Genomic DNA, 22,039 nt, shown 5'->3' with positions numbered 1-22,039 from the left:
AGGCCGTTTGGAAAGCACCAAGGCCATCTGCAGGGAGCACTCCTCCCTGCCGCCTATGAATTCCTTGGCACCCTCACATTACAGAGTGCGGGATGTTGAGAGTTCAGCTATCTCCCTGGTTGGTATGTAGTCTCTCTGTGGCCAATCAATGTGTAAATTTCTGGAATTTTTCATGTGAGTGGCTGTGGGAAGCTTTTATCGTTTAAGACAAGAACAGTGCTCATTATTACTGCTGTGATGAGTTACGCCGTTACCACCTGACAGATGGAGGCTGAGTGCCCCACCTCTGTCCTTAATCATTTTCTATCAGTGCTCGGTGTGACTAAATCAATTGTATACATTATGGCAGCAGAATTTATTACAGAGGACAAATATATATATAATTGCTTGTGGGGATGCACTTTTAGTTATAAATACACAAATTAAGTTGATGTATGATTCTCTATGGACAAAACAAACCTTTGTATGATATCCTTGGAAGGCCCTATGGAAGACAATTCCTTATTCTGTGCAACTGAACATAGAATGCTCTGTTTCCCTATTTTCTCAACATGTTTGTCATGATCTAAATCTGCCAATGCAATATGGAATAAACAAGTATTATGCATACACTCTGAGTGACTCAAGTATAGTTGTGATCCCCAGTTTCTCTGTTATAATATATTCCTTACACTCCATGAAAAACTCTCCTCATTTCTCCAGAGTGCATTGCCTGAATAGGCAACAATATAAAAAGGGGGGAAACTGGAATGAGGGACCCATTTACAAGAAGTCAACTGAAGGTCCCCATGAGGTGTTGCTTAAATGAAGAGCTGATACTAATTAATGGTCTTTCAGGATCTAAGAGGAATAATTCAAATGGGAATGGTTGTCTGATGACACATTGGGGTCATGAAAGGAAACATATCTTCCACTAGAAACAGGGAGGAACCAAGGAATTTCTTGCCTTTTCTTACTGCTCTTAGAGGCATGATTTGTATCCTAGAAATCCTCAGCAACAGGACATTTCCGCGAGGAGAGATGCACCGGCACACCTCCTGCCGGCTCCTGGGCCGCGCGGGTCCTGCTGGGCTGCTTTGTGTAACCTGACGTGGGGATGTGTTCAGACAGGACGGATCAAAGCGCCCGTGAGCCCACTATGAAAATTCAAAGGCAGGAAAGGCTTCAGATGATCTGGAAAGTGTCTTGGTGTAAAGCTTCCCGGTGTTTTAATTTCTCATAGCGTTTTACCTTTGGGGGTTTTGCAGAATTGAACTTTGGTTGAAGTTAAGTGCTCAGCTGGGTGCTGGCTTCTATCAGTTTTTTTTTTTCCTCTAATGAATGCATGATCAGAAATTGGATTATCTTACTTGGGTTTTCTTACCTATTTGTCTAAGCCGCTCAAATCTTTTCCCTGGAACAAATTCGCTGAGCCTCTTCCTGCTTCTTGGGAGTGGGGGGTGGGGGGAGCAGGGATGCCCTTAACCACTAGATAAATCCAGCTACTTAAGTGAAAGACCACAGCTGGATGGCTGCTCCAAGCAATATTATGAAAGAGGGTTAAGACAAGAAATATAGAACCTTATTAAAATTTCAAGGGCGATGGAGACAGGCAAGATATAATGAATGGTATTGGAGTTTGTCCAGGTCAGTGGTGTTAAAACTCACTCAAGGAAACAGATAAATCCGAGGCCCTGGCCTTTGTTTAACCTCCCAACCAAAAAATGATTCTTCTTTGCCAAAACTTTTGATGCTATTCTAGAATATCTGTTTAATAGGTGACTAAGAAGGAATGCTTCCTTCAGCTTAATCATCTTGGGCTCCACAGAACCCAGGTGGTAAGTAGAAAACTAGACAATTTTTTATCTTTATTTGCCTTTTTTTAAATGTATTAAATCATTGGAGCAAATTGTATATTAAAACACTTACATCACAAAATGAGATATTCACTTATGGAAGAATATCCCTCATGACAAAAAAGTGATAGATAATGAAATCTTAATTCTATTTGGGGTGCATAGTTACAGAAAAGTTTGATCATCATCATCTAAGTAACATCTTTATGTTAGAATAAAATCATGTTAGATTGAATAAGAAGAGACGTCAAATTTCACTATTGGACAAAATTCACCCATCAATCTTCTGTCTTATGAAACTTATTCTAAGCTTCCATCCCAGATTTAATTGATAGTATTCTTAACTTCTAATAAAATATTCTATAAATATGGAAAACAAAACCCCCATCACACTTGCCTTTTAATGTACATACTAATTGAATATAAAAAAACATTTTTAAGGATCTTCTAAACATCATCTTCACTGTTAATAAGAAAATAGAATTTCATTAAACGCATTTGTAACTGCATGGCTGCTACCACAAGGATGTTAATCTTCAGTTGGTTTTTATATATTAATATATTCTTAAAATTGAAAAGAATCAAAGATGCTCAATCAGGATACCACTCAATTCAGGATCTCATCTCTCCCGTCCACGAACCACGTAGAACCTTGCCTCTTCACGAGGATGATTGCTTTATTTGCAGATAATTTAATTATTTGGAAGTCACTCCATTTATTAAACTGAATGTTGTTTTTGTTACTATCTACACTGATTCTGATTGCCTTCTTCAAAAGAAAATAGCATATGTTTAATCACTGTCTTGACCTGGGTACTTGGTACATGAGTGTGTTCTCTTTATCACACACTTACTGGGCTATAAATATTTGGCATGTGTACTTTCCTACTTGTATGTTATACTTCAATAAAATGTTTACAAGGAAAAAAAGGGGGAAGAGGGATCACCAAATCGGCATCACTATGGTTTTTCAATGGAAGGTAAACTACCACTTCAAGAAGGATGCTTTTAAAGAAAACCCACTGAAGAAGACAATGAACATGTACCTTTAGTGGTATAGGGCTTGCGGCTCTTAGCAGGTGTTTCCCTCAGACTTCCCTGATGGGGTCAGACACCATGAGAGGAGTCAGAAACAAGCCTGAATTGTACACAGCTGCATCTCAGTGGCATCAAAAGTGACTCTTTTGTCAGGAAGAGTTGCAGAGAGTTTTGGATTGGAAAATCCTTCCCAGGAAATTCTAGTGAATTTTTAAAGAAGATTATAATTGCGAAAGAGAGGGAGAAATGAGGAAGAAGAAGGAAGTTGAGAATACATTGGGCTGATCTAGATGGATAAAACAGCTCTTAACTACCTGGAAAAAAATTCAAATAATAAACATATCTTGATCGAAACTGTATCACATTTAAATAAAAATTGTCTTTTTTGTGGAGAACTCTTCATTTTCTTTGGCTGGATTTTAAAAATCTCCAACAATTGGCTAGCACCTCCATCATTGAGGTATACCTGGGAAGCTTTGAAATTTCACATGTGCCAAATAAAGCCTATATAGGCCCAGCCTCATTTTATTTTATTATTTTTTTCTTTTAATTCACACACTGTGGGAAATAAACACCAGGGAAGTGAAAATGAAAAAAAAAACAAAACAACAACAACCAAAAAACATTGTCACATGTCAACAAAACCTTGTAGCTCTCCCTTCAGAAGCAAACTTAGCAAGGGCAGCACTCCTAAAACACCCCACTGGTAAACTTATATTTGTCTCCAACCAATGAAATATAAATACTCACTTGACTCAAAGACAATGCCAGAGGGTATCCAGGCAGAGGCTGGATGGACAACCTTGCCTTATGCTGCGAAGTGCTTTATTGCGCCAATGTCTATATCCAATTCTCAATAATAACTCCTATAGATTTGGAAAAATCCCATCAAAAAAGAAATCATGAAATCATTTTTTTTAAAAAGTTCCTAGAAATGTATCTGTCCTTATTGTTGTTTTGTGGTGGGCAGTTTTGTTTTCATTTCTTTGTTGGCTTTAGTTTGGTTTTGAATTTTGGGACGCATGGAAGTAGAAAATAAAGATTTTTCTTTGAGATGTGTTTTGTTTGAAAATCATTTTAGTTATCTAAATGGAAAAGTTAAGGGAAGTTCACAAGATAAAAAATGTTGATGTCATAAACATCTATATACATTTAAAGTCGAGAGAGGACGTGATATTTCCCAGACAGTCCATGGACGTCGGAAAGAGAAGATGTCCAAGGACTCAGTCTAGCATTTAGAGATGAAGAAATAGAGAAAAAGAGTTTTTATATGTGTATTAAATATCTGCTCAAGTTACTTCGGATCTAGACTCTCAAACTCGAAATTGTAATTAAGGGAGAAAAAAATGCATCTGTAAGAACAATGAGCCTAAAACATAAAGTCAGCAAACGAACAAATTCTATGGAAAACATCTCTTGAGTAGGAGCTATTGACTGTCTCATATGCCTTCAGCAATCTTTGACACTATGCCTCCTGTTTGGCCCGACATGGTTATATTAGTTGGATGTAGGTGTGAAGTGACAGGGTTTAATTTTTCAGGATAAAGGAACCCTTCATTTTTAGCAACACTGTATGTGCAGGAGATGAACCTGAGAATGGGAACCCTGTGCGCAGTCAAGTTGCCAGGTGGCTCCCATCGGGGTGTGTGTTGTGAAGAGCCCACGATTTCTGCCTGAGGTTTGCAGACAGGGCTTCACAGGCTCCCTGCTGCCCTCCTCAGTCTTCCGTGCAGAGAACAGATGGGAAAAACAGCATAAAGTCCAGCCCCAGGGGCCACAGCGAGCCTTCCAGAGCCCCACAAGGGTGCAGCTTTTCAGCTGGCATATGAATGCTCAGTTAGAGAATACTCAGATGGAAAGCTGGACTTGGCTTACCAGGTAGTTGAGAAAGTTGTTAAAGGTATTATCACGACCATATTGTGATAAACAGAAACAAACCGTGAGCGTGAAAAACATTAGCCAGTAGTTTCCAATGTAGTTGTGTGGTTGAAACAGGACGCTTTAAGGGTAAGCACACAGGTCATGAGATCCTTTCTTAAGTTTTAGAAGAAACATGTTTGCTTGTGTTAAAAAAAGAAAAAGAAAATAAAAGTTAACTTATCAAGTTGTTTGTATTCTTATAACGTCCACTGAGTTCTCTCTGGCATGAACAGCACTCTTTGCTAATGGCACTCTGGCAGAAGCTCCTCTTTGCTAATAGTTCTGACTGTACCTTCATGGCTTCCCTGTGGCAGATATATTATCTTATTTTTATGCATCTTTTTCCTCATGCTCTTTTGGTTTTTTGGGGAATAGAACATGTATTTTCATCTTTCTATTGCAAGTACTGAGCCCAGTGCCCCGCACTGGACAGCTACGACATCATAGTAAGAAGCAGCCAACATTCCTTCCAGCAGCGGTCAAGGATGGTCGTACAAAACACAGATAACTGACTGATTTTGGAATGAACTGAACAGTGTTATTCAGCGCCAAACTTTCTCCAATTACAGATTTTTTTTTGAAGCTTCCCATTATAGTTATAAAATATGTGGATTGCAGTCAATTGTACAGACCTTGATATCAAGTGTTTAAATACCATTCTTCCGTAGCATGGCAACAACGAGTACAAGATTGTTGTAACAGTACATGAGGATAATTTGCCAAAAAATTTTTAAATGATTTTGGGGCATTAGATAATAGTAATTAATCATTATTATTGCTCTACATACGTGAGTTTCCAGATGTCAATTATAATAATTACAATACCTAAATGAATCTTCTGATTTTTCTCAATTATCTCATGACATGAGACTTTTGGTTTCTGAATATAATATCCAAAATGTTCAGGATACAGTTTAAAATCACCTGTCATACCAAGAACCAGTAAAATCACATCTTGAATGAGAAAAGATGAACTGATGTCATCACTGGGTTGAATCAGATGTTGGCATTATCTAATGAGAATTTTAAAGTAACCAGCATAAAAGTAATTTAACAAGCAATTACAAATTCTTTTGACATGAAAGAAAACATAGAAAATATCCACAAAAGAATAAATGTTACAAAAAAATGTCATACAAGTGAAAAATATATCAGGAGACATAATTACCTGGAAGGGCTCAATTGTAGAGAGAAGAGGAAAGAGAATAGAATCAGTGAATTTAAGGACAGATCAATGGAATGTATCCAATTGAATCAACAGAGAGAAAACAGACTGAGAAAAAAAATGCACACAGCCTCAGGACCTTGTGGCAGGGTAACCTGAGTCCCAGAAGGAGAAAGAGAAGGCAGGGCTGAGAAAGTATTAAAGAAAAATTGGATGAAGACTTTCCAAATTTAGCAAGAGTCATTAATCCACAGATTTTAAAAGCTGAATAAAGCCCAAAAAGGAAAAATAAAAACACAACAACAAAAAACAAATAAATTGACCTCGAGACACATCATAAATAAACTTCTGAAAACTAACAACTAAGTTGAAGGCATTACCTGTATGGAAACACTAATACAGTGACAACAGATTCTCATTTAAAACTGTGGGGTGCAGAAGGCAATGAGGTTGAACTTTTCAGATGCTGAAAGCAAAAAACTATCATAAGTTTTATATTCAGCAAAGCCATCCTTTAGGAAGAATGGGTAATAAATACTTTCTCAGAAAAAGAACCATGCTGACACCCTGACTTTTAACTTCCAAAACTATAGGAAATAAATTTCTTTTGTTTATAAAAAAAAAAGAAAGAGGCCCTGGCCGGTTGGCTCAGCAGTAGAGCGTCGGCCTGGCGTGCAGGGGACCCGGGTTCGATTCCTGGCCAGGGCACATAGGAGAAGCGCCCATTTGCTTCTCCACCCCCCCACCCCGCCTTCCTCTCTGTCTCTCTCTTCCCCTCCCGCAGCCAAGGCTCCATTGGAGCAAAGATGGCCCGGGCGCTGGGGATGGCTCCTTGGCCTCTGCCCCAGGCGCTAGAGTGGCTCTGGTCGCGGCAGAGCGACGCTCCGGAGGGGCAGAGCATCGCCCCCTGGTGGGCAGAGCATCGCCCCTGGTGGGCGTGCCGGGTGGATCCCGGTGGGGCGCATGCGGGAGTCTGTCTGACTGTCTCTCCCGTTTCCAGCTTCAGAAAAATACAAAAATAAAAATAAAAAATAAAAAAAAGAAAGAAACTAGAAAAAAAACAAAAGCAAAACACACCCAAACCAAACGAAAAGGGTGTAGTAATGAATAAGAATTAATAGAATGGAAAATGGAAAATGATAGAAAAATCAATAAAATTAAAGGCTGGTTAATCAATGTAATTGATAAACCTGTGAAATAACATGTCAAAAAATAAAAAGAGAGAAGATACAAATAATCAAAATCAGGAATGAAACAGAAGAGACTGCTATGAATCCTGTAGGTGTCAAAGGGATAATAAAACAATGCTATGAGTAACATTATGCTAATAAATTTGACAGAAAAATAAACAAGAATATAGAAGGTGTGATCAACACATTTCCTCAATAAGAATTTCATTGATGTAATAGGATTCTACCCAACAACAAGCAAATACACAATTTTAAGGAAAAAAATGGACCAGTCCCTTGAAATACAGGAACTACCAAAACTCACTCAGGGAGAAAAAGGTAATCTGAATAGTTCTATAGCCATTACTAAAATTTCATTTGTTATTTAAAATATCCAGAAAATGAAATCTCTAAGTCCAGTTGATTTCACTAAAAAAATTCTTCCCAAATTAAAGAAGAATTAACACTAATTGCATATAACCTCTGAATTAAATGTTGTTTCTATTGTCAGATGGCATAATTGTAGAAAATCCTATGGAATTGATAATAAGGAAACTCCTACATCTAATAGATGAGTTCGACAAGGTCTCGGGATACAGCATCAATGCATGAAATCAACCACATGTCTATATACTAACAGCAAATATGTAGAAACTGAAATTAAAAATAAAATACTATTTACAGTCACTCCAAAGTAAATGAAATGTTTGGGTATAAACTTAACAAAATATGCCCAGGGTCTGTATGCTGAAAATTACTCAACAGTAAAAACAAAATGATAATAATAATAATAATAATAATAATTAGAAAATGGACAAAAGACATGGAAAGATATTTGCTGAAGAGGACATATAGATGAAAATTAAGCACGTGGTAAAAAATGTGCAACATCATTAGTCACTAGGGAAACACATTAAAACCACAGTGAAATAGCATTATCTATCAGAATGACTAAAATGAGAAATAGCTACAACGTAAAATACTGGTGATAATGCACAAAAAATTGGATCACTCACATATTGCTAGTGGGAATGTTTTCCAGCCACTCTGTTAAACAATTTGGCAGTTTCTTAGAAAAATAAACATATAACTACCATATGATCCTATTTCACTCCTTGGCATTCATCCCAGAGGAATGAATTCTTATAGTCACACAAAAGCCTATACAGAAATGTTTATAGCAGCTTTATTCATAATACTGCCAACTATCCAGATGCTTTTCAATGGGTGAATGGTTTAAACAACCTGTGATATGTACATACCATGGAATACTACTTCGCAATAGAAAGAAACAAGGTATTTATTTATATACACAACCTGAGGAATCTCCAAGAAATCATGTTGAGTAGAAAAAGAAAACCTATCCCCAAATTGTATGTGGTATATGATTCTACTTATATAACATCCTTTAATTGACAATTACAGAAAAGGAGAACAGATTAGCACTTGCTAGAGATTAGGGAACTGTTCCACAAGGAGAATGTATCATGGTTGATATCCTGGTAAGATAAATTCATCAAGATGTTACCATTGGAGAAACTAGGTAAGTTCACATGGGCCTCCCTTTTTATCTCTTATAATTGCTTGTGAATCTAATATTATCTTTTTTTAAGTTTAATTTTAGAAAGAAAAGAAAAACATATTCAGACATAAAATATGTTTATTTATATATGTGCCACACTAGGTAGGAGAATAAACTTGGAGAACCTAGCTCTGTAGCCCCAATCTGCCAACTCTAGCTATCATGACAAGTTGAGCAGCTGTTCAGGAAACACATTTGTTTTTCTCTTTACTTTAAATAAAAACAATTTAGATTTGTGTTGGCTGCCATTAAATGTGGTCATATGACTAATTTTGGCCAATGGAATTGCAGTAGAAGAGACAGTCACCACTCTCAGGGTGTGACCCATAAAAACTTAGACACCTTGCTTGGTTATCTTTCCTCTGCAGAGGCTTGCTGCAGAAGAACACGGGGTATGTGGAAGCCACATTGTGGAGATTAAAAAACAAAAACAGAAACAAATAAACTAACAAAAAAAGACCAGTGAGTATGTTACCCTGAATCACCGTTTTTGAGGACAGCTGATCATGATAACTTAATTTTGGAATTCATGTGAATGGAAAAAAAATAATAAACTGTTTCACTATGCTGCAAAGCTTTGGGGCATCTAGGACTTCTTAACTCAGAGTATTATTCTTGTCAGCCCTTTAGAAATTAAATCCAGCACACTTTTCTGGAATATTCCACGATTCCTCTTGTTAGGCTCTGCAGATTCATTAGTCAACCATACTTTTTTATCCAATGAGGCAATAATAGCAATGGCTTCCAACTTTGATAGACTCTCCTCTTTATGACCCTAAACCTGATATTAAAAAATAATTTATAACCCTCCTACCCTGTTCCAAGAAGGATTTAAAGTAGCTGAAAAAAACAAAATGCATACACCAAGATCAAATAATTTAGAAAGAAATTAAAAAGAGACAACTATAAGAAACAGGAAACTTAAATAATCCCGGAGGTGAGGTCAATGCATAAATATGTCCCAGAAAAAGCTCCATGCTCGTAGAATCCAAGCTCACCTATAAGATTTCTAGCAGCCTACAAGATCGGGAAATGCATTGTATTCCAAGATTTATTTCATGCTTTTTATCATTTATCAAGATTTATTTGCATGCATTTTATTAAGGGGGGAAAAAACTGCATGCAAGCTAGAAGTTGTTTAGGGAAAATATTACTTATCCTGATGCTGACACCAAAGAGAACTTTCTCCTCCATGCGACACAGAGGAACACTGAATAAGGAAATAACATCTCCTAACAGCAACCTTACAACAAACACTGCTGTGAATCAAAGACCATTAAACTTCAAACTGAAATATTTTTTTAAAAAGGCATACTTAAGTGTAAGTAGACTTCCTTTTTTTCTTATTTCTCATATACTTTCCCTCAGAAATCTCCAGTAATGACTGAAATATTTTCATCAGGTATTAATCCAGGGGTCCCCAAACTTTTTACACAGGGGACCAGTTCACTGTCCCTCAGACTGTTGGAGGGCCAGACTATAAAAAAAACTATGAACAAATCCCTATGCACACTGCACATATCTTATTTTAAACTTTTATTTTTTCAGAGACAGAGAGAGAGTCAGAGAGAGGGATAGACAGGGACAGACAGACAGGAACGGAGAGATGAGAAGCATCAATCATTAGTTTTTTCGTTGCGCATTGCGACACCTTAGTTGTTCATTGATTGTTTTCTCATATGTGCCTTGACCACAGGCCTTCAGCAGACCAAGTAACCCCTTGCTTGAGCCAGCGACCTTGGGTCCAAGCTGGTGAGCTTTTGCTCAAACCAGATGAGCCTGCGCTCAAGCTGGCGACCTCGGGGTCTCAAACTTGGGTCCTCGGCATCCCAGTTTGATGCTCTATCCTCTGCGCCACCGCCTAGTCAGGCTGCACATATCTTATTTTAAAGTAAAAAAACAAACAAAACAGGAACAAATACAATATTTAAAATAAAGAACAAGTAAATTTAAATCAACAAACTGACCAGTATTTCAATGGGAACTATGCTCCTCTCACTGACCACCAATGAAAGAGGTGCCCCTTCCAGAAGTGCAGTGGGGGCCAGATAAATGGCCTCAGGGGGCCACATGTGATCCGTGGGTCATTTTCTGGGGACCCCTGTATCAATCTATTGAGAACAAAATAATGTAGAAACCTGGATTGTAATTCGGATCTCCCTGGCATTTTGGTGTCTGTAGGGAAATTGCTACGTGTGACCAAACGTGGGGATTATCTCCAAACTTCGGAGAGGTTTCAGGACAAGGAAGCAAACACAGACACAGCTGCTCATTGGAAAACCTCCCTGCCCATCTCCTCTGGGTTTTCAAGTGAGAATGCTCCAGAACAATAGAGAGTCCTCTAAATTAAATCGATGGTGTAGCTTCAGCTCTCGGAATGTTGAGGAAGATCGCATGCAACTAGATCATTTTTCTCAGTGTAAACAAAAATAACTACAACCATTTATTTTAAAAGCACATTTGAATAATAAAATTGAATATCACTATGAAATTTAGGCATATAAAAACTCCTACATTTTCTGTGTTTAAGGTAAAGAATTGGAGTTAAGCTCTCATTCCCAGTACAATGTATAAAAATGTTTTCTCTTTCCTACACCCCTTCTAGAGTTTTCCTTGTGATTTTAGGAATTCTGATGTGTGAAACACTGTTCATTTCATGCCCACAAGGGGGACCCTTTTCACCACAGCAACAGAGTTGATACAGGACAGTGTGTGCTGCTAACACACCATGTGACAAAGGCATGGTATTCCATGATCAGTGTGGGAGTCCTGTCCCCTCTGCTGGGCCTCACCTGTGAATCCTGGGCGACAGATGCACACATAGCCGGGAACTCCGGGGTAGCTGAGTGAGACAGGCAGTTGGGCCAGGCGTCCGTGGTGTGGCTCTGAGGACAGCTGCACACACTGCCCCCCGGACTGGCAAGGGTCGCTCACGCACTCGTCGATGTCAGTCTCGCACTGGGCACCCGTGTATCCTTGAGGGATAAAAGTTAAGTGGCTGTTGGGTCAAAGCTCCTCAAGCCTAGAGCAGATGCCTGAGTGGAGGCTGACTGACCACTGTGCTGGCACCAACCAACAAGACCACACGTGCCCTCCGAGGACCGTGGTCAGAGGAGACGTCCATGGGAACAGACAGGGAGAGCCATGGAATCGTTTGTATAATATAGACCAATATTCTCATAAAGATTTGATGACTAGGACTTGAAGTAAATGGAACTTCAGGACAACCTGGGCTTAACTAAACATTTTAACCAAAGCCTCCAAATCCTTAAATATATCAGTGGTTTGAATTTTCAGCCAGAAAAATGTAAAATATTTTTCAAGAAAATAGCTGAAAAGTCTGTAGTGTCCACATGCCCGACCCTAAATTCTTCCCTTAAAACTCTAAGTTCAGGTAACAAATGACATCCGAACACTCAGGGAGACAGAATAAACAATTACCTATGCTTGAATAGATGTAGCTGGGTCATTAGGGAAAAGAAGAGACATAAAGCATGAATGATTTCCAACTTTGTAAAAGTAAACGTTAAACGTAAAAGAAAGTACCTATCAGAACTAATATTTTGTTGGTTTCACATATACATGTGCACCTGGAAAAATATATATAATATAGATGTAAAATATATAATTTATATATTATACAATTTATATATTTACATACAATATATAACATATATTATACTACATACAGAGTGGAGCAAAAGTAAGTTTACAGTTGCGAGTATGCAAAACACAATTTATACTTGTATTATTTATTATTTTCCATATCAATAACTGTAAACCTACTTTTTTCCCCACCTGTGTGGGTGTGTATATAATTTTTTTTTTTACTTTAAAATCATTCACTGGCTTCCTTTTCCACACAGAATAAAATTCAAAAGCGTGAACCTTGCCCTGGCCTGTTGGCTCAGTGATAGAGCGTTGGCCTGGAGTGCAGGAGTCCCTGGTTCGATTCCCGGCCAGGGCACACAGGAGAAGCGCCCATCTGCTTCTCCACCCCTCCCCCTCTCCTTCTTCTCTGTCTCTCTCTTCCCCTCCCGCAGCCGAGGCTCCATTGGAGCAAAGTTGGCCCAGGCGCTGAGGATGGCTCTATGGCCTCTGCCTCAGGTGCTAGAATGGCTCTGGTTGCAACAGAGCAACGCCCCAGATGGGCAGAGCATCGTCCCCTGGTGGGCATGCCGGGTGGATCTCGGTCAGGGGCATGCGGGAGTCTGTCTGACTGCCTCCCCGTTTCCAACTTCAGAAAAATACAAAAAAAAAGTGTGAACCTGAAAGGCCCCTTTTGATCTGGGCCCGTTCTCACCTCTGCATTCCTGTCCTAGAAGGCCTTCTAGTCCAGGGCCTTGATAACATTGTTCCCTCTCCCAGAAAACTCCCCTCTGAGACTGTGATTGGCTGCTCTTAGCTTTCAGACTCCATCTTCCATTCTTCTCTCAGAATGACTTTCCCTCATGGACAGCTCTGAATGAGACCCTCTTGTATACCCTCCTGTCCCCCAATTCCTGTCTTTCATTGTTTATAGGAGTGTTTACTGTGTGTTTACTTCTTTTTCCTATTTTTCAGAAGTTAGAAGTGGGGAAGCAGTCAGACAGATTCCCCTGTGCACCCGACCAGGATCCACCGGGCATGCCCACCAGGGGGTGATGATCTGCCCATCTGGGTCATTGCTCTGTTGTGGCTGGAGCCATTCTAGCACCTGAGGTGGAGGCCATGGAGTCGTCCTCAGTACCCAGGCCAACTTTGCTCCAATGGAGCCTTGGCTGCGGGAGGGGAAGAGAGAGACAGAGAGGAAGGAGAGGGGGAGGGGTGGAGAAGCAGATGAGTGCTTCTGCTGTGTGCCCTGACCAGGAGTTGAACCTGGGACTTCCACTTGCCAGGCTGATGCTCTACCACTGAGCCAACCGGCCAGGGCTGTGTGTTTACTTTTATGTGTAGTTGCCTCTCTCGATAGACTAGGAGCTTTACAAGGCGGGAGCATCGCTTCTCTATTCATCACTCCAGTTCTGAGCAAAGGTGACATAGACGACCTTCCATTAATAACTGAATGTGATTCAAGTTGTCTTAACCAACAACTTAGGTTATGATCTTAGTTTAACAAATACACTAGAGAACTGACTATGAATAAGCAGAGAATGAGAATTTGATATGACCGCTCATTTTGTCATTTTAATAAAAACCTGAATGGGGTCATATGTCAAATTATAAATGCAACATAAATTCTGTTGCTCACCGGTAGAATACACTGGTGATGTGGGGTCTCTCTCAACTGTCTGAAGAAGAAACTTACAGTTGATAAAGGACACTAAAAGCACATGGGAGATCAAGATCCCACAATTTGTTGTGGTGACCAAGAACCCTCAGGCTCTTCAACTTGAATGTCTACTTTTTAAATACTTTTATTTCATATTTAAAGATAATCAGATAGTCACCAAATAATGAGTTTAACAAGCTTTCATAAACTGGTGTTTGTTGCACAATGGTGGACTTGAAGAAAGATTCAGCTAGTTTCAATTTTCTTCTCATTCTGTGTCTCAAGACTCCCACATGGGCCAGGTTAAGAAGTCACTTAGAACCTTCATAAATCCTTTTTTTGCTTCATGGTCATGCATTATCTTATTCATACTGTGAGCATTGGGAAGTTCTGATTTATTGTCTTGCCAGACCTGTCTCCACCATGGGGACCCTGTGGGGATTTTGCTTGCACTTCCCTTTAACCATGTATATAAATAGACCCCTTCAGCCAAGGCTATAGTCAATCGTTTTAACAAGTTTTCCTATAAAACTCTGTACAGAGAAACAATATGATACTGAATCAAATCCCCAAGGTTATTATGTTTCTTTCTTTCTTTTCTTTTCTTTTCTTTTCTTTCTTTCTTTCTTTCTTTCTTTCTTTCTTTCTTTCTTTCTTTCTTTCTTTCTTTCTTTCTTTTTTTTTTTTTTTAACAAATCCAGTCTTTTCTGGGGAACAGGAAAACTTTTTAAGATCAGCCACTTAAGATGGCTGACACTTCTCGTAATTAATTAATTTGGAAGTGAGGACCCTACGCAATTATCACAATGGATTCTTTTCGTTGAGTTCTGTGGCAGTGGTCACATGGTCCAATGGTATGCTCTCCTTGTCTTAGCTGTGGAGTAGCTTTGTAGGATTAAATCTTCTCTTTATTAAATAACAGTGAGAAGAGGGTACAAAGGCATTCTGAATTTACTCTGTAGGCAAAATCACCATCCATCCAGTGACCCAAGAAAGATGGTCCAAAGCAGACCTGTCCAAAATCTGTGCCTCTTTCTTAATCCCCACTGTGTGTCAATGTTTTAAGTGACCCTGGTGGCTACCCTCTCTTGACCTCATATCCTCTCTTAACCACTGTTGTCTTCTGAACGGGCTTCTCTCTTGTTTAACCGAGTGCAGGACTCTTTCTCTCAACTCCTGCCTCTCGGCTTATTTCTCTCGATCACCTTCCACTCAAGTGCCAGAAAGCAGGCCAGATGATGTCACCTCCCTGTCCCCTGGCTGGCAGGTTGAGAAGCAGCACTGTGATCTGGCTTCATCTTATCTGCTGCCCAGCCCATTACTCCCCTACCAGCCCTGCGCAGTGCAGAATCTTTGAGCGATTACTCAACGTCGCACAACTGGACGTGCCCTTTGCCCTGTGTGACTGCCATCCCTTCTTCCTCCTTCTTTTCCTTCCTCTTGTCTTTCCTGGAATAAGTAATGGGTTGCCATGTGCTAGCACTGGGTCTAGAGAGGTCGACCTCCTAAAGCTGGCATCAGTGCAACATTTATTAAGTGTTTTCTGTAGTCTAGGCTAAGCTGGCAGCTTCATAGCAATTACTGAATTTGTCTCCAAAATAACTTTATGAGGCAGATATTATAATCATCATCATCTGTACTTTATAGATGAGGAAACTGAGGCTCAGGGCAGTGAAGTCACTTATCCACAGTAACACGGCCTCTGAGTACATTTCTGGAAGAGGCTTAGTGATTTTTCAGGTTTTCTAAAATGCCACCTCCTCAGTCAAGCCTTTGCTGTACTTCTGCCCTGTTGCCTGTTACAGAATTTTATTATAGCTTTTGTTGCATCCAAAAGTGTACCATGCACATTCTTTTTCACACTGTCCTCCCGCTAGAATTTTAGCTCCTTGGAAGAAGGGACCTTGTCTTTATGACTCTCAGATCCTTGATATAGATCTTTAGCACTGGAATCCATGTGGCTTGAGTGATTAAATCTGTGAATGGGGGGAGCACATACTGGTTTTTATGTTTGTAAGCGGGTCTTCTTAACTCCCTGACCCTACTATAAACCTTCTAGGGAACAAAAACCATCTCTCATATATAATTCTCATATCGAGGTGGAGAACTTCATATATAGTAAGTTCTTTTTTATAAATTATAGTTGCCTTTTTTTGAGGACCTGAGAGGTGCCAGGTTTCATTTTTATAATTTCACTCTTCACAACAGTCATGCCATAAGTAGGTTTCTTTTTAACCCTTTGTTTGCAGATAAGAGACTCAAGAATGAAGAGGTAACTTTAGAGAGTGTTCTATCCAGTGTTCATTGAATGTTGAGTGTCTGTTGATGATAAGAATGTGGAACAACACAGCTGGGAAATTTTTTGGAACTTTAGTCAAGCCAAAGGCTAACAAATATGCCCTATCCATTATCTGACATACACCAATTTCTTTTTTTTTTTTTTTTTTTTTGCGTTTTTCTGAAGCTGGAAACAGGGAGAGACAGTCAGACAGACTCCCGCATGCGCCCGACCGGGATCTACCCGGCACACCCACCATGGGGCGACGCTCTGCCCACCAGGGGGCGATGCTCTGCCCATCCTGGGCGTCGCCATGTTGCGACCAGAGCCACTCTAGCGCCTGAGGCAGAGGCCACAGAGCCATCCCCAGCGCCCGGGCCATCTTTGCTCCAATGGAGCCTTGGCTGCAGGAGGGGAAGAGAGAGACAGAGAGGAAGGCGCGGCAGAGGGGTGGAGAAGCAAATGGGCGCTTCTCCTGTGTGCCCTGGCCGGGAATCAAACCCGGGTCCTCCACACGCTAGGCCGACGCTCTACTGCTGAGCCAACCGGCCAGGGCTGACATACACCAATTTCTGAGCCACAGAAGAAACTTCTGTTATACTTTCATGTTTGCTTGCTTGTTTGTTTGTTGTTTTACCCTCAAAATATATTAAACCAATGTGTGTTAAATATCCCTTAGGCAAAGAGATGTCTTTTAATGAAAAGCCACACCTGATTGGATTGACCCCAATCTTGATGTTTTCTCTCTAACCACAAGAGTATCCTTTCCTTAGATATAAAATGAATGGGGAGAGGAGCTAGCTGATCAGTAAGCTTATAGACACTAGATTGTAAATAATCATAAGTTTATATCATTTTTTTCCAGTGGACCAAAAAGGAAGAGTGTTGAAATGCTCATTTATTTCTATCAATGCAATCCTATTGAGAATTAGGTTAAAAGTAGGTCAAGCAGGTTGTTTGCCAGAATTAACATCAGTATTTATAGGTGGCCTGATGATTCAAGTGTCACAGAGAGTTTTCTACTGATTGTGGTATCATCTCTACACGTTGAGTCTAGTTATCTTTTATGTGTAGTTTTTAATTATAGCTTATGTATGTTTAACTTGTATTTATGTTTACATTATAAGTGATTGGGAGAATACTCCAATTCTGGAATACTATTCTACACCCTCTATGGGGACCATCCTAATCATATTGACTAACTCCTTGAACTATAATCCAAGATCCTAAAATTTTAATATTGTCTTCTGGATTTTAATATATTGTAGGTGTCAGAGAAAACATCCTGTAGGAAAAGGAAGCATCTTCTAGTGAATTTTTTTCCTTATGAATGGCTGAAATTGAACCCTCTGCTGATTTTTCCCCCCTTCTCTGTTTCTTCTAGAAGGTTCTAAGGCTTGGGTGGCATGGTAGCCTACTTTAAACAATGCACAATGTAGCAGCAAGTATGTGTGACTACTGAAGAGTACAATTCAATTAGATAATGATAACTACTAGAGTTGGTTATAAACCTTTACTAGTAAGAAATTTTACTTTTATTTGTTATAAGCAATTTGTTTCTAATCTAAACAACAACAAAAACAAAATGATGGGAGATATTGTGTCTCTTACCAGGCCAGCAGTGACAGGTATAATTGTCAGCACTGTCCTCACACGTAGCATTATTGAGACAGGGTTCTGACCAGCATAGAGGCATCAAGGTCTCACAGTGAGTTCCCGTGAAGCCACTACCCGTGCAGGTACAGCTATATCTGGAGAATGAAATGAAATTGTCACATCAGCACTCAGTCATATTGAGTGAGTCAAATATCTTTATTCTGTCTCCTTACTGGCCCATTGACCTGAGACCTATAGCCTGTTTTTGTTATTTAACTCAAAGACCCTGGGGAGTCATCTCTATTGGCCTGAAAGCATGATGTGTTTTCACATTAATATCTCCTGATCTTTTCAACTATAGCTTTCACGTTTTCCTGCAAAACTTATTTGGAAATTATGATTACTCCCTTCAGTTTCCTCATCCATAAATTTCAGATAATAGTTCCTCTGTCATAAGGTTGTGATAATTAAATGTGCATATGAAGAATAGACACAAGCAAGCATGAGAAATACTGAATAAATTACTACTACGAAATACTAAATAAAGTTGTAAATATCTGTGAAGTCAGTAGAGAATGACTTATAGCATCATGTCACTCTTTTATATAGAGGGCCTATTAATAAGGTCCTTTACAAAAAAATGAAACAATAAATTATGAAAAAAGCAGAAAGAGCCTTCATTATATGAGTTGGTGACTCATGTTCTCTCATTTTTAGATTACAAAAATATTTTAGTTCTGCTATTTGTAATCATTCATTAATTGAGTAGGATTATCTGTCAGATCCATAGACAAATCCCATGGGGAAAGTTAGTGACTTTATCAAGAGGTGGTTTTTGAGACAGGGTCACCTCAAAGGTTGAATATTGTGAAAACAAGGGCTATTACTTGGTTTAGATAAAAAGATAGGACACTCATGAACTTATAAAGACTTAGACTCACCATGGCTGTGTGTATGTTTATCACCAGACACAGGTATTAAGATTTTAGTAAGGACACTAAAATATTAGCACACATAATCAGTGACCATAATTTACATACATATAGCTTGTTAGAAATCCTCTATGCACTCTTCCATTTATTTAATTTAAGAAAGCTTACTAGAATTCTACTCTCTGAGAGCCCTGTGCTCAAGCAGGCACCGGCAGTGGACCTCGATTCATGGAATTCAAGACGCCATTTGCAGAGACCATTGATCTGCAAGAACCTCCTTTTGATGTATGGTTATGACTTTCCCCTGTACCTCAAAGCCAATATTATAGGTCATTTTCTGTTGTGGTGTTGGGAAAATGAAGTCATTTTGTATTTATTGACCTTATGACTGTCTTCTCAAAGTCTAGGTAGTAACAGAGGTCAGGATAAAATAGAAGAGTTATTCACGGCACATTCAGGTGCAGAGATGAAGGTGGCAAGGGTTCGGCCTCCTTCTCTTGGCATTTTGTGCAGTTCCTGCCCTGGTGCTTCCTGCAGACTGTACAGCATCGCCAGAGAGCCTCCACCCCCTCTGGAGCTTGTGTGCAAATTTTCAGGCTCTGCTTGACATGTTGACCAGTTACCTGCCTCCAGGAAAGTAGGTTTTGCCACTGGAGAAGGATTTGGGTATAACAGACAGTCAGAGGCAAGACTGGAATGTGATCAAAAGTTATGCTGTAACAGCATACAAAAGAAGTGGACCTCGTTACTCTACTTCAAATCATTGTTTTTACTTTAATATATTTGCAGCGCACGTGCCTTTCATTGCTTTTCTTTTGAGTCTGGGTTCACTTTGAATTTCATAGATTTGGGATAATCATGCTCTTATTTATGAAATAAAGGGAAGTTGGATACCAGGGTTCATTTTGCAAAGAATTAACTGTGGGCACTTGTGCGAGGCCCTTTACTTCTTGGAACTTTAGATTAGTTCTCATAACGTGGGAATGGTAGTGGCCATCTTGCCTTCCACGGAGATGTTGAAGGATATAGCAAGACCTCGAGATGTGGTAATGCTGTTAAAAATGGTTATGCATTTGATAGTTCAATCCTTGTGGTTGTATTAGAGAGATTATTTAAAAATATTTTCCATGAACTCAACTATTATTACTCAAATTTATTACATGCATCATATTAAGGTATAATTTATTGGTTTCCGTGTGCTTGTTTCCACTGAGAGCCAATAATAGAATCCACTTTGGAGCAGAATCCCATGACAACTTCTCCCCATCCTGCTGCCTCAGAAGGAGTCACCCAATTCCCCAAACGTCTGAAAATTCAAGATCTAATTCATTGTTTATGTGAAATTCCTAAAGGATTTGTTCTTCATCACTTGACTTCTATGCTTGTTAGTACATAAATACGACCAGGAATTCACATGCCGAATAACCTCCGGCTTTGTCTTCACACCTTCCCTGTCTACAGCAGGTTTATTTCATGGGGTTAAAAAGCTGGCATTTTCTTGTAATATTAGCAGTTCCAAACTATTACAAGAGTGATTTGGTAAATCCTCACTCTTGAGACAGATGACCAACAAAGGATGCACTTGTTAATAAAACCTGAGTGTTACAACTTTTCATCAGAGTAGAAAACTGCTGGGGACTGAAAGCCAACAGGGTTTTTGCAGTTTAGTTTTTTGGGGGACAGAGGTGTGGGGAACTGGCCGTAAGCTGACAGTCTGCCAAACTCCCCACCTCACATGTTCTGTGAAGTTGCTAAAGGCTGTTAAGCTTTGGTGCTGGATTGTTTATACTCATCCTACCCCCCATGTCCCCCAGAAAGACTGGAGGCAAGTTTCTTTTATCCTTTGTTTTGTGAAGTTAAGATGTTATGTATGGTAGGGGTTTTCTGCACTTTGTAGAATTCTTGGGTTGCCTTGGAAATGAGATCAGAGATCTCTGATTTGCTAATGGCCTCCCTTTGCCCTATAAATAAAGCAAGAAGCAGGTGTGGAACATGCTCTGTTCTTGCCATCAGCATTGCAGAGGCCTCCCAAGCCCGTCCTTTTATTCTTTTTTTATTTATTTATTTATTTATTTATTTTTTTACAGAGAGAGGGATAGATAGGGACAGACAGACAGGAATGGAGAGAGATGAGAAGCATCAATCATCAGTTTTTTGTTGCGACACCTTAGTTGTTCATTGATTGCTTTCTCATATGTGCCTTGACTGTGGGCCTTCAGCAGACTGAGTAACCCCTTGATTAAGCCAGCGATCTTGAGTCCAAGCAGGTGAGCTTTGCTCAAACCAGATGAGCCCGCGTTCAAGCTGGCGACCTTGGAGTCTTGAACCTGGGTCCTCCACATCCCAGTCCGACGCTCTATCCACTGCGCCACCACCTAGTCAGGCCCATCCTTTTATTCTTTAAGCATATTCTCTTTATTCCATACTGTTCCCACTCAGGACCTGGAATTACTAGCCACACTGGTTTGTGGCAGAAAACAATCTAAAAACATTTAAGTTAAGAATGTGAGAGCTCCAAATAGTTCCTGGCCAGCGAGTTCCAAGCCAGTCACTGAAACATGGGCGCCAAGGTACCTGTTGCCTCCGTCCACACACAATCCTCCGTGCTGACACGGCTCGCTGGCACACTCATCAATGTTGAGTTCACAGCGATCACCTAGGAATCCAGGGACACAGTCACAGAAATAAGCCCCCAGGGCATCCTGACAAGTGGCACCATTCAGGCAGGGCTGGGATCTACATTCATCAACTTCCCATTCACAGTTGACACCTTTTTAAAAAAGCAGAAAAAGAGGAAAGTTTTAGCAAAGGGTTAATATTTTAGCTCTTTGGCGATGGTTCATTTACCAAAGCTCTATTAAATATGATGTTCACCAAAATAACTCCTCTTTCATCGTAATTGTTATTAAATTTTTGGCATGCTTGTGGAGGTGCCACAAAGCAGAACAACTGTGACAAAGAACTACCGCATGTGGCAGCTTGCGGCTGTTCAGTCTGTGCCAACAAGTCATTTTTAGAACAAGTCATTGTTAGCTGCGCATTTTTTGGAAGTCTAAAAGGGATGGGCCAACGTTTTTAGATTGTTTTTAAACATTTACTTTGGTTAGGCATCAATAGAGCAGTGGGTAAAAGCTCAGACTCCAAACCAAACCGCCAGGGTTGGGATCTCCACACAGCCATTTGATACTATGTAACTTTGGGCAGGTTCCTCAGTTAACCTTGGCTTATCTCAATGTTCTTACCCCACAAACAGAACTGATAGGAACTGACAGT

The 22,039-nt window shown here is 39.8% G+C and overlaps 1 protein-coding gene across 2 annotated transcripts in view; it reads right to left on the bottom strand.

The window, feature by feature from the left end:
• Positions 1-22,039, bottom strand: part of CRB1 (crumbs cell polarity complex component 1) — a 99,291-nt gene that overhangs the window by 60,323 nt on the left and 16,929 nt on the right. For both annotated transcript variants that reach the window (XM_066238532.1, XM_066238522.1), the window contains exons 3-5: positions 21,341-21,536; positions 17,850-17,989; positions 11,502-11,684 (exon numbers count right to left, since the gene is read on the bottom strand). In XM_066238532.1, the coding sequence (XP_066094629.1) occupies positions 11,502-11,684; positions 17,850-17,989; positions 21,341-21,536 (519 nt within the window). The remainder of the gene's footprint in view (positions 1-11,501; positions 11,685-17,849; positions 17,990-21,340; positions 21,537-22,039) is intronic.

The sequence above is a fragment of the Saccopteryx bilineata genome, chromosome 1 (assembly GCF_036850765.1).
Source record: "Saccopteryx bilineata isolate mSacBil1 chromosome 1, mSacBil1_pri_phased_curated, whole genome shotgun sequence".
Classification (NCBI taxonomy): Eukaryota; Metazoa; Chordata; class Mammalia; order Chiroptera; family Emballonuridae; genus Saccopteryx; species Saccopteryx bilineata.
Note: the sequence above shows the minus strand (reverse complement) of the source record. Positions and strands in the feature narration are given on the sequence as shown.